Consider the following 14,021-nt stretch of genomic DNA (forward strand, 5'->3'; position numbering starts at 1 on the left):
TTTATTCTCAGATGTGCTGAAGTTTGGAGAGTAGGTGATATAGGATTCTGTACGATTGTTGTGTCTGTGGAGACACAGGTGTCTGAAGTAAATGCTCTGTCTTTTAGAAGAACCTTTAAACTCCAGAGTTTTCTGGGGTTTTGGTTTTAGGATCTAAGGGAAAGAAACAGATGAAGGTGAACTGAGAAGAGGGTGGGATGTGAGACTTAAAGAGAGTTCCTGTCCGTGAGATTGTAGGATGTGCTGCTGGGACTCATCCACCTTTTCTCTCCAAACCCCTTGTTCTTTCTATTCCTGGAACTGCAATGAAGAGTGAGGACTGGAGGTTAGACTTCTGGGCATCAGGGAGGCTGGCAGGCAATATTGAAGGGGAAAGTAGTTTGAGAAGGTGGTGGAGCCCTGTGGTGACCCATTTGTGTGTTTGCGATGAGAGCAGGTCATGGATTATCTGTGCTTATCTTTGGAGGAGCAGGGAAACCACAGACTCTGACCCAGATATTAGGGAATATAGTAGTGGTATGTCCTGTTTCCAGGATTGAAGATAATGGGTATTCCTACAGAAGAGTTTTTCTGTGTGTTGGCTGGGCCTCCAGTTTCTGGACTTAGTTGATTTTGCTCTCTCTGTTACAGAAGGTCCCCGTTGTGAAAGAGGAAGATGAACCAGAGGAAGAAGATGAAGAAGAAATGGGTCATGCGGAAACCTATGCAGAGTATATGCCAATAAAATGTATGTCTTTGGGATTTGTCAAAATAATGAAAGACTTCTGGGTTCCTTTTGAACTTAAAAAACTTTCCCGCATACATTATTATGTATTAAGATCTATCCATGTTGGGTACCTCAGGATTTGATAAGTGTGAGCTTTGTAGTATGTTTTAAACTATAATATGTTTTAAAATAGCTACATGAAAATTCTGTGAGTTTTTTAATTTTCCTACCCAAATTTAGAGCTTTGCTTTGGACTGAAGTCTTTTAAAACCACAAGTGAAAAGGCTTTTTCCTTTCAAGTTAATTTTGCTCATTTCAGCAGTGATTATAAAATCATAGTAAATTACAGAAATGTAAACACGTATCTTAGCTTTATAGTTTATACAGCTTATCTAAAACAAATTATAAAAACATGGGAATCTTAAAAATAAAATCGCTATTCGAATTCAGTGGTTTAAATTAACACCATTGCTTCCTTTTTTCCCGTAATGACCATGATTCATTTTTTTAGTGGCCACTGTATTAAGTTGAAAATTAATAATTTTTAGTTTTTGTGTAAATTTTTCACTTTTTCATTTTATGGGGGTAATAAGATGGAAAAAAATCTATGGCTAGAATTTTTCTCTCCTATACTCTGGCTTTCTATAAAAAGTCACCAATAAGACCACTTAAACTAAAAATCTCTGTTTACCAACTATGTATGGATTGCAAATTCCCATACTTTCCTGGTTATTTAAAATGACGCCTTAATCTAGGATTATGTTCTGTTACTACTGGAGAACCTGGTGGTATGAACTGCGATGGTATTTTTCTAGATCTTTTTAATCAAGTCTCTATTTAAACCATAGGTAGTTGATAAATAGGTCATTTTAGTCAAATTTAAACAGTACTTTACCATCAGTCAGTGAATTTATATAGGATCCCAGGATGTATAGTTACTTATTATTATATTTTCTCTGTCAGAGGAGAAATATTGCAATATCTTATGATAAGACTGGGAAGTGTTATTACTTAGAATAATTAAAATGAAGTATTTTTAAATTTTTGTTTAGTAAAAATTGGCCTGCGTCACCCGGATGCTGTAGTTGAAACTAGTTCTTTATCCAGTGTTACTCCTCCTGATGTTTGGTACAAAACGTCTATTTCTGAAGAAACCATTGATAATGGCTGGTTATCAGCATTACAGCTTGAGGCAATTACATATGCAGCCCAGGTAAGCTGTATAATTTATAACTACATACAGTTTTTATCTTTATTCTTAGTTCACAATGTATAGTTGTTTTAATTCAAAGTTAAGTTTTCCTTGCATGAAAATCTTGTGAATGTGATTTTTATAGAAGTTTTATGTGTTAGAAAATTAAAGGGGTAGTGTGGATATGGGGAATGTGTTTCTAGTGCAAATGATAAATTGTCATAACCTTTTTGGAATTCACTGGGAACATGTATTAAAATTAAAAATACCTATATCCTTTTACCTAACGATTCCATGGGAGTCTGTTTCATAGAACTATTAGATAAGAACATATATATATAAGGCTATTTGTTGCAGCTTTTTTTCCCCCCAGTGGCTAAAAGCTAGAAAAGATTTGAAAGCTCACACCCTTGGGGAGTGATTGAATAACCTTTGGTATTACCATATGGGTGTTGTACCAGCTTTTATATTATGTTAATTGTCTTGAAAGGATTTCTGAAATACTCCATTTTTGTAAAATAGGCAACCATCCCCCATATTTATGTTTTATAAAAAAGTTTGTATTTGATTGTACAGTCCTTGAAAAATTATGGAAGAATACTCACCAATTTGTTAACTTTAATTACCTGCTACATACGAGGGTAGCAAGAAAAAAATACACAGACCTCAGAGATAGGGCAGGTTTGGTTCCAGACCACCACAGTAAAGCAAATGTCACAATAAAATGAGTCACATGAAGTTTTTGGTTTCCCAGTACATGCAAAACTTAGTGTTTACACTATAATGTAGTCTGTTAAGTGTGCAATAGCGTTATGTTCAGAAAAACAAAGTACATACCTTAATTTAAAAACACTTTAATGCTAAAAAAATGCTAATCATCATCTGAGGCTTCAGCAAGTTGTAATCTTTTTGCTGGTGGGAGGTCTCGCCTTGGTGTTGATGGCTGCTAAATGATCAGAGTGGTGGTTATTGAAGGCTGGAGGGGCTGTGGCAGTTTCTTAAAATAAGAAAACAGTGAAGTTTGCCACATTGATTCACTCTTCCTTGCACTAATGATTTCTCTGTAGCATGCAGTGCTGTTTGATGGCATTTTACCCACAGAACTTCTTTCAGAATTGGAGTCAGTCCTCTCAAACTCTGCCACTGCTTTATCAACTAAGTTTATGTAATATTCTAAATCCTTTGTTGTCATTTCAACAGTCCTCACAGCATCTTCATTAGGAGTAGATTTCCATCTCAAGAATCTACTTTCTCCACTGAAGTCTTGAGCCCCTCCAAGTCATCCATGAGGGTTAACTCCTGTTAATGTTGATATTTTGACCTCTTCCCATGAATCATGAATGTTCTTAGTGGCATCTAGAAGGGTGATTCCTTTTCTGGAAGGTTTTCAGTTGATTTTGTCCAGGTGCATCAGAGGAATCAACTATCTATGGCAGTTACAGCCTTACAAAATGTGTTTCTTAAAGAGTAAGATTTGAAAGCCGAAATTACTCTTAGCTCCGTGGGCTGCAGAAAGGCTGTTTTACAAAGCAGGCATGAAAGTGACATTGATCTCGTTGTACATCTCCATTAGAGCTCTTGGGTGCATTGTCAATGAGCGGTATTACTTTGAAAGGAACCTTTCATTCTGAGCAGTAGGTCTCAACAGTGGGTTTCAAATATTCAGTAAACCATGTTGTAAACAGATGTGCTGCCTTGTTGTTCCATTTGTAGAGCACAGGCAGCGTAGATTGAGCATAATTCTTAAGGACCCTAGGATTTTTGGAATGGGAAATGAGCATTGGCTTCAACTTCAGGCCACCAGCTGCATCAGCCCCTAATAAGTCAGCCTGTCCTCTGAAGCTTTGAAGCCAGACATTGACTTCTTCTCTCTAGCTATGAAAGTCCTAGATAGCATCTTCTTCCAAAAGAAGGCTGTTTCATCTACATTGAAAATCTGTTGTTTAATGTAGCCACATTTATCGATTATCTTAGCTAGATCTTCTGGATAACTTGGTGAAGCTTCTGCATCAGCACTTGCTGTTTCACCTTGCAATTATGTTATGGAGATGACTCCTTAAACCTCATGAACCAGCCTCTGCGAGCTTCAGAATTCTTCTGCAACTTCCTCACCTCTCTCAGCCTTCGTAGAATTAAAGAGAGTTAGGGCCTTGCTCTGGATTAGGCTTTGGCTTAAGGGAATATTATGGCTTGTTTGATCTTCTTTTGAGACCACTAAAAGTTTCTTCACGTCAGCAATAAGGCTGTTTGGCTTTCTTATTGTTTGTTCACTGAAGTAGCACTTTTTTTTTTTTTAAACTTTGGGTTTATTTATTTATTTATTTATGGCTGTGTTGGGTCTTCGTTTCTGTGCGAGGGCTTTCTCTAGTTGCGGCAAGTGGGGGCCACTCTTGATCACGGTGCGTGGGCCTCTCATTATCGCGGCCTCTCTTGTTGCGGAGCACAGGCTCCAGACGCACAAGCTCAGTAATTGTGGCTCATGGGCCCAGTTGCTCAGCGGCATGTGGGATCTTCCCAGACCAGGGCTCGAACCCGTGTCCCCTGCATTGGCAGGCAGATTCTCAACCACTGCGCCACCAGGGAAGCCCCTGAAGTAGCACTTTTAATTTCCTTTAAGAACTTTTTTTTTTTCATTCACAACTTTGCTGTTTGGAGCAAGAGGCCTGGTATTCAGCTTGTCTAGGCTTTCAACATGTCTTCCTTATGTTGTAATCATTTCTAGCTGTTGATTTAAAGTGAGAGACGTGCAGCTCTTCCTTTCTCTTGAATGCTTAAAGAAGCCATTGTAGAGTTATTAATTGGTCTAATTTCAGTACTGTTGTGTCTCAGGGAATAGGGAGGCCGAAGGAGAGAGAGAGATGGGGGAAATGGTCAGTCGGTGGAGCAGTCACAATACACACAACATTTATTAATTAAGTTCACCATCTTATATGGGCCGGGTTCATGGCAGCCCAAAACAATTAAAATAGTAACATCAAAGATCACTGATCACAGATCACAATAACAAATATAATAATAATGAAAAAGTTTGAAATAGTATGAGAATTACCAAAGAGCGACTCAGAGACACAAAAGAGCAACTGCTGTTGGAAAAATGGCACCAATAAAATTGCTTGATGCAGGGTTGCCACAAACCTTCAATATGTAAAAAATGCAGTATCCCCTGAAGTGCAGTAACAGTGAAGCCCAATAAAATGAGGTATGCCTGTATAGTTAAGTAAAGAAAGTATCCACACTAAGCCAACTGTATGCCATTTATATAAAAACAGAGAATGTTAATATATGACTAAAAGAAGGTATGAAAGACTGATTACCAAAATATCTAAAGGAATAGATAATTACCAGCGTTTTCTTTTTCAGCAACATGAAACATTCCTACCAAATGGAGATCGTGCTGGATTCTTAATAGGTGATGGTGCTGGTGTAGGAAAAGGAAGGACAATAGCAGGAATCATCTATGAAAATTATTTGTTGAGTAGAAAAAGGGCTTTGTGGTAAGTGCTAAAGACTGGCTGTGGAAGCTTTTGTTTGTGAATAATCCAGCATATGGGGATGGGTCTTCGTGAGTAAGTATATTTTTTTGAAGTGTCAAGGCCTGGGTTTATTTATTCCTGAATATTGCTAGAATGATGGGATTTGTATTTAATTTGTGTGTTTTTCTTTTCCCTTTTTTTTGTGGCAGGTTCAGTGTTTCAAATGATTTAAAATATGATGCCGAAAGAGATTTGAGGGATATTGGAGCAAAAAACATTTTGGTCCATTCATTAAATAAGGTATGAAAGTTTTCTATTCAGTTGGTCATTCAATAAATATTGACTTATCTGTGAGATGGGAATAATAGGGTTGTTAAGAGTATTAAATGAGTTATTTCACAGAAAGCATAGTGAGTGCTAGCCACTATTGTTGGTTTTTGGATTACTAAGTGTTAAATAATATGCCAGGTAGGGTTATGTAGTGGCAAACAAAATAGGCATTGTCTGTTTTTATGGAGTTTATTCTCTCACTCTTCAGGGTTTTTCGTTTGTTTGTTTTTGTCTGTTTCTGAAGTTACTGTATATGGGTGAAACTCATATAACTATGAGTATAAGGGTGCAGTGTGATAAAGCTATATGGACAGGTAGTGTGCACGTCGCATCATACAGAGAGTTGTGGTTTGGAGACTGGTTTAGATATTTGTACATTCAGTGGACTTGTATACTCGTACCTGTGTTCATGTTAAAACAGTTCTGTCAAATGGAAGAAAATGTGTTTCATTATCTAGAAAGCACAGTTCAGTATTCATTTAGCAAATCTTTATTGGCCTCCTACTATGCACCAATTCCTGGAGTCACATGGGTAGAATAGACAGACCTAGTTCCTGCAGGTGCTTCCCTGCTAGCCCTTTGAAAATAAGTAAATGTAAATCTACTTTCCATGTGAGTCCTAAGTTGCTTCAGTGTTGAGTCCTAAGTTGCTTCGGTGTTGTTGCCTTGCCCATCAGTGGCTTTTTTTGGGTGAGGCTTACTGAGTGGTTTGTTGGTAAAGTACTGTGTCTTGAATGACTACTAACAGTTCAAAACTAAAACATGTAAGGGGCATCTAGAAATATTTTTGATTTCTAAATCAGCATAATTGAGGAAGACCACAGTAACTATTAATCATAATTCTTATATATCCCTCAGATCTTAATTACAGTGCTTTGCATGTAGTAAATGCACAATAAATATTTGTAGAATGAATATTGTGACCTTTTCTTGGGGAGTTTGGTTTGTAATCTTTTTTTGATGATAGACTTTTTTGAGACTTTGATGAAAACTGGATCCTTGTACGTTAAAGTTATACACACACACACACACACACGAGAGGGTTCATGTTTGTGTGTGTGCATGTGTACACATGTGTATGAGAAATTTTGTGTATGATCTTAAGAGGTCCTTTGACTTTCCTGAAGCTCATCATGCTACCACCAGTTTCCTGCTGTAGAAATCTGGGTGGGATAAATATTTGAGACAAAAGTGTATTTATTAAGTTCTTTTCTTTTCTTTTTTAGTTTAAATATGGAAAAATTTCTTCCAAACATAATGGGAGTGTGAAGAAGGGTGTGATTTTTGCTACCTATTCTTCCCTCATTGGTGAAAGTCAGTCTGGTGGTAAATACAAAACGAGGTTAAAACAACTCCTACATTGGTGTGGTGATGACTTCGATGGAGTGGTATCCTTTGCAACAAGTTTTATAATTTTTTTTTTTTTTTTTTTTGCAGTTGACAAGAAAATTAGTTATTTCTGAGATATACGTTTTAAAGTAATAACAAGGATTATTACTTATAACATTATACCAGAACATATAAGATTTTTAGAAATTTCATGTAATGTCTGAAACATTTATATTAACATATTTCCATACATATTTCCATACAAATACAAATATAAGATTTTTAGAAATTTCATGTAATGAGTTTTATAATTTTTAATGACACAAAATCTAACACACAGGAATTCTGAGGTTAAATAAAAAGACTGCTGGGATGAGAGCTTTAATGATTACATAGAGTCCAAGGGAGTCAGAAAGTTGGTTCTGTTTTGTAGCTGTCATTTACTAGGCCAGTATTTAAGTTCCTGCTTTAGGAAAATGTTAATAGATATGGGACATGCTGAATACTATATTCCCTTCTTAACTTAGTGATTTCCAAACTTATTTGCTCATAGCATACCTTTTACTATCCTGCATGAGGAACACCAGTTTTTGTTTGTTTGTTTGTTTTTATAAATTTATTTATTTATTTATTTATTTTTGGCTGTGTTGGGTCTTCGTTTCTGTACGAGGGCTTTCTCCAGTTGTGGCGAGCGGGGGCCACTCTTCATCACGGTGCGCGGGCCTCTCACTGTCGTGGCCTCTCCCGTTGCGGAGCACAGGCTCCAGACGCGCAGGCTCAGTAGTTGTGGCTCACGGGCCTAGCCGCTCCGCGGCATGTGGGATCTTCCCGGACTGGGGCACGAACCCATGTCCCCTGCATTGGCAGGCGGATTCTTAAACCACTGCGCCACCAGGGGAAGCCCGGAACACCAGTTTTTGAAGTACTGATTAAGTTGGTTATCAGTTGTGCTTCTATTTAACAAAATTTGCTCAAATAATCTGTGTGGTGGACATTTTTAGCTGTAGTGGATCCTTCTGTTCATTCTAATTAAGAATTAAATATCCAGTTAAGGAGTGACAGCGCCGCAAGGTGGCAGCCACCACGGGCTCGGACAGTTTATGAAAACTGAACATACAGCGTTAAAATAGAATGTGGACCTAAATACCCAGAAGCAACCCCCTTTGTAAGATTTGTAAGAAAAATTAATATGAATGGAGTTAATAGTTCTAATGGAGTGGTGGACCCAAGAGCCATATCAATGCTAGCAAAATGGCAGAATTCATATAGCTTCCCAGTTGTCCTGCAAGAGCTTCGGTGCATGATGACGTCTAAACAAAATATGAAACTCCCTTAGCCGCCTGAAGGACAGTGTTACAGTAGTTAATCAAAAAGAAAAACCACAGGCCCTCCGCTACCCCCGCATTCGATTCAAGCAGTCTTCATTTTCTGCAGTAGTAAATTTTCTAGATACCAAAAAAAAAAATTAAATATCCAGTTAAGGTTAATGCCAAATTCAGTGAATGCCTCTGTGGCTGGGGGAAGGGGGCTGTGGAGATCAAGGAGAGGCACATAGAGGGCTTCATTTATATTTGTGATCTTACAGAAAAAACCATCTGAAGCAAATATGGCAAAATGTTAAGGTTTGACAAAACCAGATGATAGGTATGTGGGTATTAGTAAAAAAAAAAAAGTTAATGCTCAGGGGCTTGATATCAACAGCATCCCTCCCCCTAATAATCTTGATTCTTTTTTTTACTCCAGCTACCATCCCAGAAATCTTGGATGTTTCCCAAGTCCTGAGGGAAATAGAAGTTAACTCTTCCTGAAAGATTGGAGGCACTTGCTACTAATGTGACATGTTCCTTAATTTACTCCTTACAGATAGTGTTTGATGAATGTCATAAAGCAAAAAACTTATGTCCTGTTGGTTCTTCAAAGCCAACCAAGACAGGCTTAGCAGTTTTAGAACTTCAGAACAAATTGCCAAAAGCCAGAGTTGTTTATGCTAGTGCCACTGGTGAGTAGTTATTTATTTAAAAGAAAGAGATATATATGTTATTTTTTCAGCTATAATATGTTTTGTTTGGGGGTTTTTCAGGTGCTTCTGAACCACGAAACATGGCCTATATGAACCGTCTTGGAATATGGGGTGAGGGAACTCCATTTAGAGAATTCAGTGATTTTATTCAGGCAGTAGAACGGAGGTAATGCAATTTACAGTATACACTATTTGTTCTCAGTAGCAATCTAAAAGAGGTGTTATTGCTAAAATCTCTTCCATGTATGTTAAGGCTCTACTATATTTAATGATAGTTACTGTGTGTTTTAATTTTATTCAGAGGTGTTGGTGCCATGGAAATAGTTGCTATGGATATGAAGCTTAGAGGAATGTACATTGCTCGACAGCTGAGCTTTACTGGTGTGACCTTCAAAATTGAGGAAGTTCTTCTTTCTCAGAGCTATGTTAAAATGTATAACAAAGCAGTCAAACTGGTGAGCATGTTTTTCTTAACTCTTAGTACTTTTAATGTACCTGATAATGTATCTGTTAGCCAGTTTTGTCCAGTCAGGAGTATATTTTGTCCAGTATACTCCTGTCAGCTCACAGGAGTATATTTCTGCTATAAAACAACAGATAAATCACTGGTTCCTTATTTTCCCAATTTTCCAAGTTTTCTCTTTGTTAAAGTAATTTATAAAAAATAGCCATTTATTTCGGTTGTATAGTTTTAAAAATCACAATGTAACTGTTTCCTAAAATGACTGCATTAGTTAATAAGAATTTTGGGACAGCTCTATGTGAGCGTCCTAAAAAACATTTGTTTAAAGATTCCCAAGTTACTGAAAATTCTTCGTTGAATTAATGTTAAATGGTGTCTTGCACTTTATTTTGATTGAATTAGTCATTTTAAAGTCACACTCAAAAGATTGAAATATCTAAAATGTTGATTGTGCACCTTCAGTGGGTCATTGCCAGAGAGCGATTTCAGCAAGCTGCAGATCTGATTGATGCTGAGCAACGAATGAAAAAATCCATGTGGGGTCAGTTCTGGTCTGCTCACCAGAGATTTTTCAAATACTTGTGCATAGCATCCAAAGTTAAGAGGGTTGTTCAACTAGCTCGAGAAGAAATCAAGAATGGAAAGGTAAGTTGGAGAATGCATTAACAGATTCATCTTTGGTTATGTGTTTTAGTCTTTTGGGTATTGAGGCTTTCTACTTATAAAAGCCTTTTCTTTCTAAAGGGTAGTTGTAAAAAGTATTAACATAGTAAGACTTTAAACAATGCATTTTTAAGATAATAAAAGCAATACGTGTTTATAAAGAATTTGGATAGCTCAGAAAAGTATAAACAGACATCACTATAATTTGGCTAACCATAGATGTAACAACTGATAACACATGGATATATATTACATTAAGGTTTTTTCCTTTTTGGTAAATACATATTTAGTTAAAGCACAAAGAACTGGGGCAGGGGCTTCAGTAGTGTCCACTGTTGTAATACTGTTTCCTAGCTAAGTGTATTGCATGTAGCATGTCTCAAATATATGTAGAATAAATAAATTGGTACACATGTACAATAATGGGTAATTCTTGTTTGAAATCTTTTTTTAAACTAAATATTTAAAATATGTCTTAAGAAACCACATAGATATTTTTATTTATAATTAATAATATTCCTTTCTGCCTCCAGTGTGTTGTAATTGGTCTGCAGTCTACGGGAGAAGCTAGAACATTAGAAGCCTTGGAAGAGGGTGGAGGAGAATTGAACGATTTCGTTTCAACTGCCAAGTAATGTTTATGGTTTTGAGTTTTTACTTAGATTAGTTTAAATGTGGCATTTCCTGGAGGCAAGATTTTTGCGTTTTAAAGTTTTCCTGATTTTAGTTTTTACAGTCCTGTGTATGCATAACAATATGTCTATTGGAAAACAATAACATAGAAATGCTGAAATGTTAAGTATTTTGACAATATTATGTCCAGTGTTTGGACTAACAGAAGGGCTTGATTTTTGTTTGTTTTGTGCATCTTGGAAATCTGACAGCTTGGTTTAAGATATTCAGTTTTGTTTTGGCTTTGTGTATTGGAAACTACCATTATCCAGAGGAGCAATATAGTTTAGTTTGCCCCAATTTAGTATGCTCTAATATAAACATTGCAAGTAATCCTGAGATAGTCAAAAGAGATTTTAAAAATGTTTTTAGACACTGTTTTTCAGTTTGTTTGCCTAACAGACAGTTCTAACTCTGGTAGCAAAATTTAACAAAATAACTTTTGCTGCCATGCTATCTTTTGCCTTAGGGGACACATTCAGGTGGCTCCTTTTAAGATAGATATAATTTAAAACTACTTTTAAAAGCAAAACAGGCACCTGCTAATCTGTATCTTTCCTGTGCTTGCCTGCCTAGTATTGCCTCTAAAATGATAGGCGCTAGTCACAGGGGGCTATTAAGCAGTTGAAGTGGCTAGTCCAAATTGAGATGACCTTTAAGTATGAAATAGACACCAGGTTTCAAAGACTTAAAGAAATATAATGTAAAACATTTCATTGATTACATTTTAAAGTGATAAGTTAAATAAAATATTAAAGTTAGTTTCACAAGTTTTCTTTTACTTTTTAATGTAGCTACTAGAAAGTGTAAAAATTGTGCTTGGCTTGCAGTATATTTCAGTTGGACAGTCTTGGCCTAGAATATTAAAATTCATTTGAGCTGGATTATCAGTATTTTGTAAGATTGAATAAAACGTACATTTTATTTTTTAAAAATTTATTTTATTTCATTTTTATTTATTTTTAAAATTTTTTCTTGGCTGTGTTGTGTCTTCATTGCTGCGCGCAGGCCCTCTCCAGCTGCGGCTAGCGGGGGCCACTCCTCGCTGCAGCACACAGGCCTCACATTGCGGCAGCCTCTCCCGCTGCAGAGCACGGGCTCCAGGCACGTGGGCTTCAGTAGTTGTGGCACGCGGGCTCAGTAGTTGTGGCTGGCTTGAGGGCTCTAGAGCGCAGGCTCAGCAGTTGTGGCGCATGGGCTCCATTGCTCCGCAGCATGTGGGATCCTCCCAGACCAGGGCTCGAACCTGTGTCCCCTGCATTGGCAGGCGGATTCCCAACCACTGCGCCACCAGGGAAGCCCCAAATGTATTTTTAGTAAGACATAGATTTTACTATTTGTAACTCTTGCATGTACCTGAAAATGGAAAATATATGTGAAATAAATTGGTTAAAGGATTGTTAAAGTCCTTTACATTCAGAATCCAACTCTTCTGAATCACTTTTTATAAAAATAAATAAATAAATAAATTTATTTATTTATTTTTGGCTGTGTTGGTTCTTCGTTTCTGTGCGAGGGCTTTCTCCAGTTGTGGCGAGCGGGGGCCACTCTTCATCGTGGTGCACGGGCCTCTCACTGTCGCAGCCTCTTGTTGCGGAGCACGGCTCCAGACGCGCAGGCTCAGTAGTTGTGGCACACGGGCTTAGCCGCTCCGCGGCATGTGGGATCCTCCCGGACCACGGCTCGAACCCGTGTCCCCTGCATTGGCAGGCAGACTCTCAGCCACTGCGCCACCAGGGAAGCCCTTGAATCACTTTTTGACTCAAGTCACTGATGTTCAGTTTTTCTTCATGGAGTCTTCCTCTGTGCAGCAGTTCTGAAAAAGAATCAGGAACCATTGGTGCTGAGTTCCTAAGCCAGCTTTACAATTACGTGGAGCTAACCTACTTTTGATATCCAGTTTGGAAATGCTGCTAATAAAGTATACTTATTTTAAACAAATACATTCAGTAAGACTTCATATATGATAAACTATTTTGCATACTGAGCCACTAACTGTCACTTTTTTCTCTCTTCGAACAGAGGAGTGTTGCAGTCACTCATTGAAAAACACTTCCCTGCTCCAGACAGGAAGAAACTTTATAGTTTGCTAGGAATCGATTTGACAGCTCCAAGTAACAACAGCTCACCAAGAGATAGTCCTTGTAAGGAAAATAAAATAAAGAAGCGGAAAGGTGGGTACTTTCCTTTAAATGGTGCTGGAAGTAGTATAAATTTGAGCATCTTGATGCAAGCTGTATTTTGGGAATGTACTGCCTTCCTTGAATTGGCTCGTGTAGTTTTGTTTTTGTTTATTTTTTTTAAGGAAGTGTCTTTATTTATTTATTTTTATGGCCACACCACATGGCTTGCGGAATCTTAGTTCCCTGACCAGGGATTGAACCCTGGGCCATGGCCGTGAAAGCACAGAGTCCTAACCACTGGACCACCAGGGAATTCCCTTGGCTCATGTAGTTTTTGAATACACAAGTAATCCCATTTTAAATTGGGGCTTTAACGATTTGACTGGTGCTGAGTAGGCACTGTGTTGAGCACTGCCCACACATGATCTCATTCAACCTGCAAGAGATCCATATGAAAGTAGTTTTTATTTTGTCAGTTTTATAGACAGAGGAAACTAAGGCACAGAAAGACTAAATGGTTAAAGCGATATCCCCAGGTTGGCACAACTACTGGGTGATAAATGGGGAACCAAAATCCGGGCCTTTCTGTTGTCAATGGTGTGTGTGTGTGTGTGTGTGTGTGTGTGTGTGTGTGTGTGTGTGTGTGTGTGTGTGTGTGTGTGTGTGTGTGTGTGTGTGTGTGTGTGTGTGTGTGTATGGGTGTGTGTGTATGGGTGTGTGGAGTGTGTGTTTATATAGTCTTCTTTAAAGAGACTTCTGTTAGTTTATTATTTAATTATTAGGAATACACTCATCTTTGTTTGTTAGACATTTTATAATAATGCAAACTTGGATTTGTGTTTAGGTGCTTATTACTAAGTAAGCTCTTTGACTTTCAGAAGTTAACTTCTCAGGCTCTCTTTCTCTAAAATGGTGATAATAACTCATTATATTGTGAAGACTATCATACTGTGTGTTCTAAACACAGTGCCTGACACTTTAATGTTACATTTCATCTGTTCTAAGAAATGCTTTTTTTTCCCTTACATTTTTAATATGCCTGAAAGTAGG

General features: G+C 37.6%; 1 protein-coding gene and 1 pseudogene across 5 annotated transcripts in view; both read left to right on the plus strand.

Annotated features, from left to right (window-relative positions):
* Nucleotides 1-14,021, plus strand: part of SBNO1 (strawberry notch homolog 1) — a 55,370-nt gene that overhangs the window by 17,746 nt on the left and 23,603 nt on the right. For 4 of the 5 annotated variants that reach the window (XM_068562313.1, XM_068562314.1, XM_068562316.1 and 1 more), the window contains 11 exons: nucleotides 631-727; nucleotides 1,759-1,919; nucleotides 5,259-5,392; nucleotides 5,581-5,671; nucleotides 6,928-7,089; nucleotides 8,894-9,029; nucleotides 9,111-9,216; nucleotides 9,352-9,505; nucleotides 9,976-10,158; nucleotides 10,710-10,807; nucleotides 12,871-13,022. In XM_068562313.1, coding sequence (XP_068418414.1) covers nucleotides 631-727; nucleotides 1,759-1,919; nucleotides 5,259-5,392; nucleotides 5,581-5,671; nucleotides 6,928-7,089; nucleotides 8,894-9,029; nucleotides 9,111-9,216; nucleotides 9,352-9,505; nucleotides 9,976-10,158; nucleotides 10,710-10,807; nucleotides 12,871-13,022 — 1,474 coding nt within the window. The remainder of the gene's footprint in view (nucleotides 1-630; nucleotides 728-1,758; nucleotides 1,920-5,258; nucleotides 5,393-5,580; nucleotides 5,672-6,927; nucleotides 7,090-8,893; nucleotides 9,030-9,110; nucleotides 9,217-9,351; nucleotides 9,506-9,975; nucleotides 10,159-10,709; nucleotides 10,808-12,870; nucleotides 13,023-14,021) is intronic. The other variant, XM_068562315.1, reaches the window with a different exon arrangement.
* LOC137776946 (ubiquitin-conjugating enzyme E2 variant 1 pseudogene) lies at nucleotides 7,604-8,396 on the plus strand (annotated as a pseudogene).

Source organism: Eschrichtius robustus, chromosome 14 (assembly GCF_028021215.1).
Source record: "Eschrichtius robustus isolate mEscRob2 chromosome 14, mEscRob2.pri, whole genome shotgun sequence".
NCBI classification, from domain to species: Eukaryota; Metazoa; Chordata; class Mammalia; order Artiodactyla; family Eschrichtiidae; genus Eschrichtius; species Eschrichtius robustus.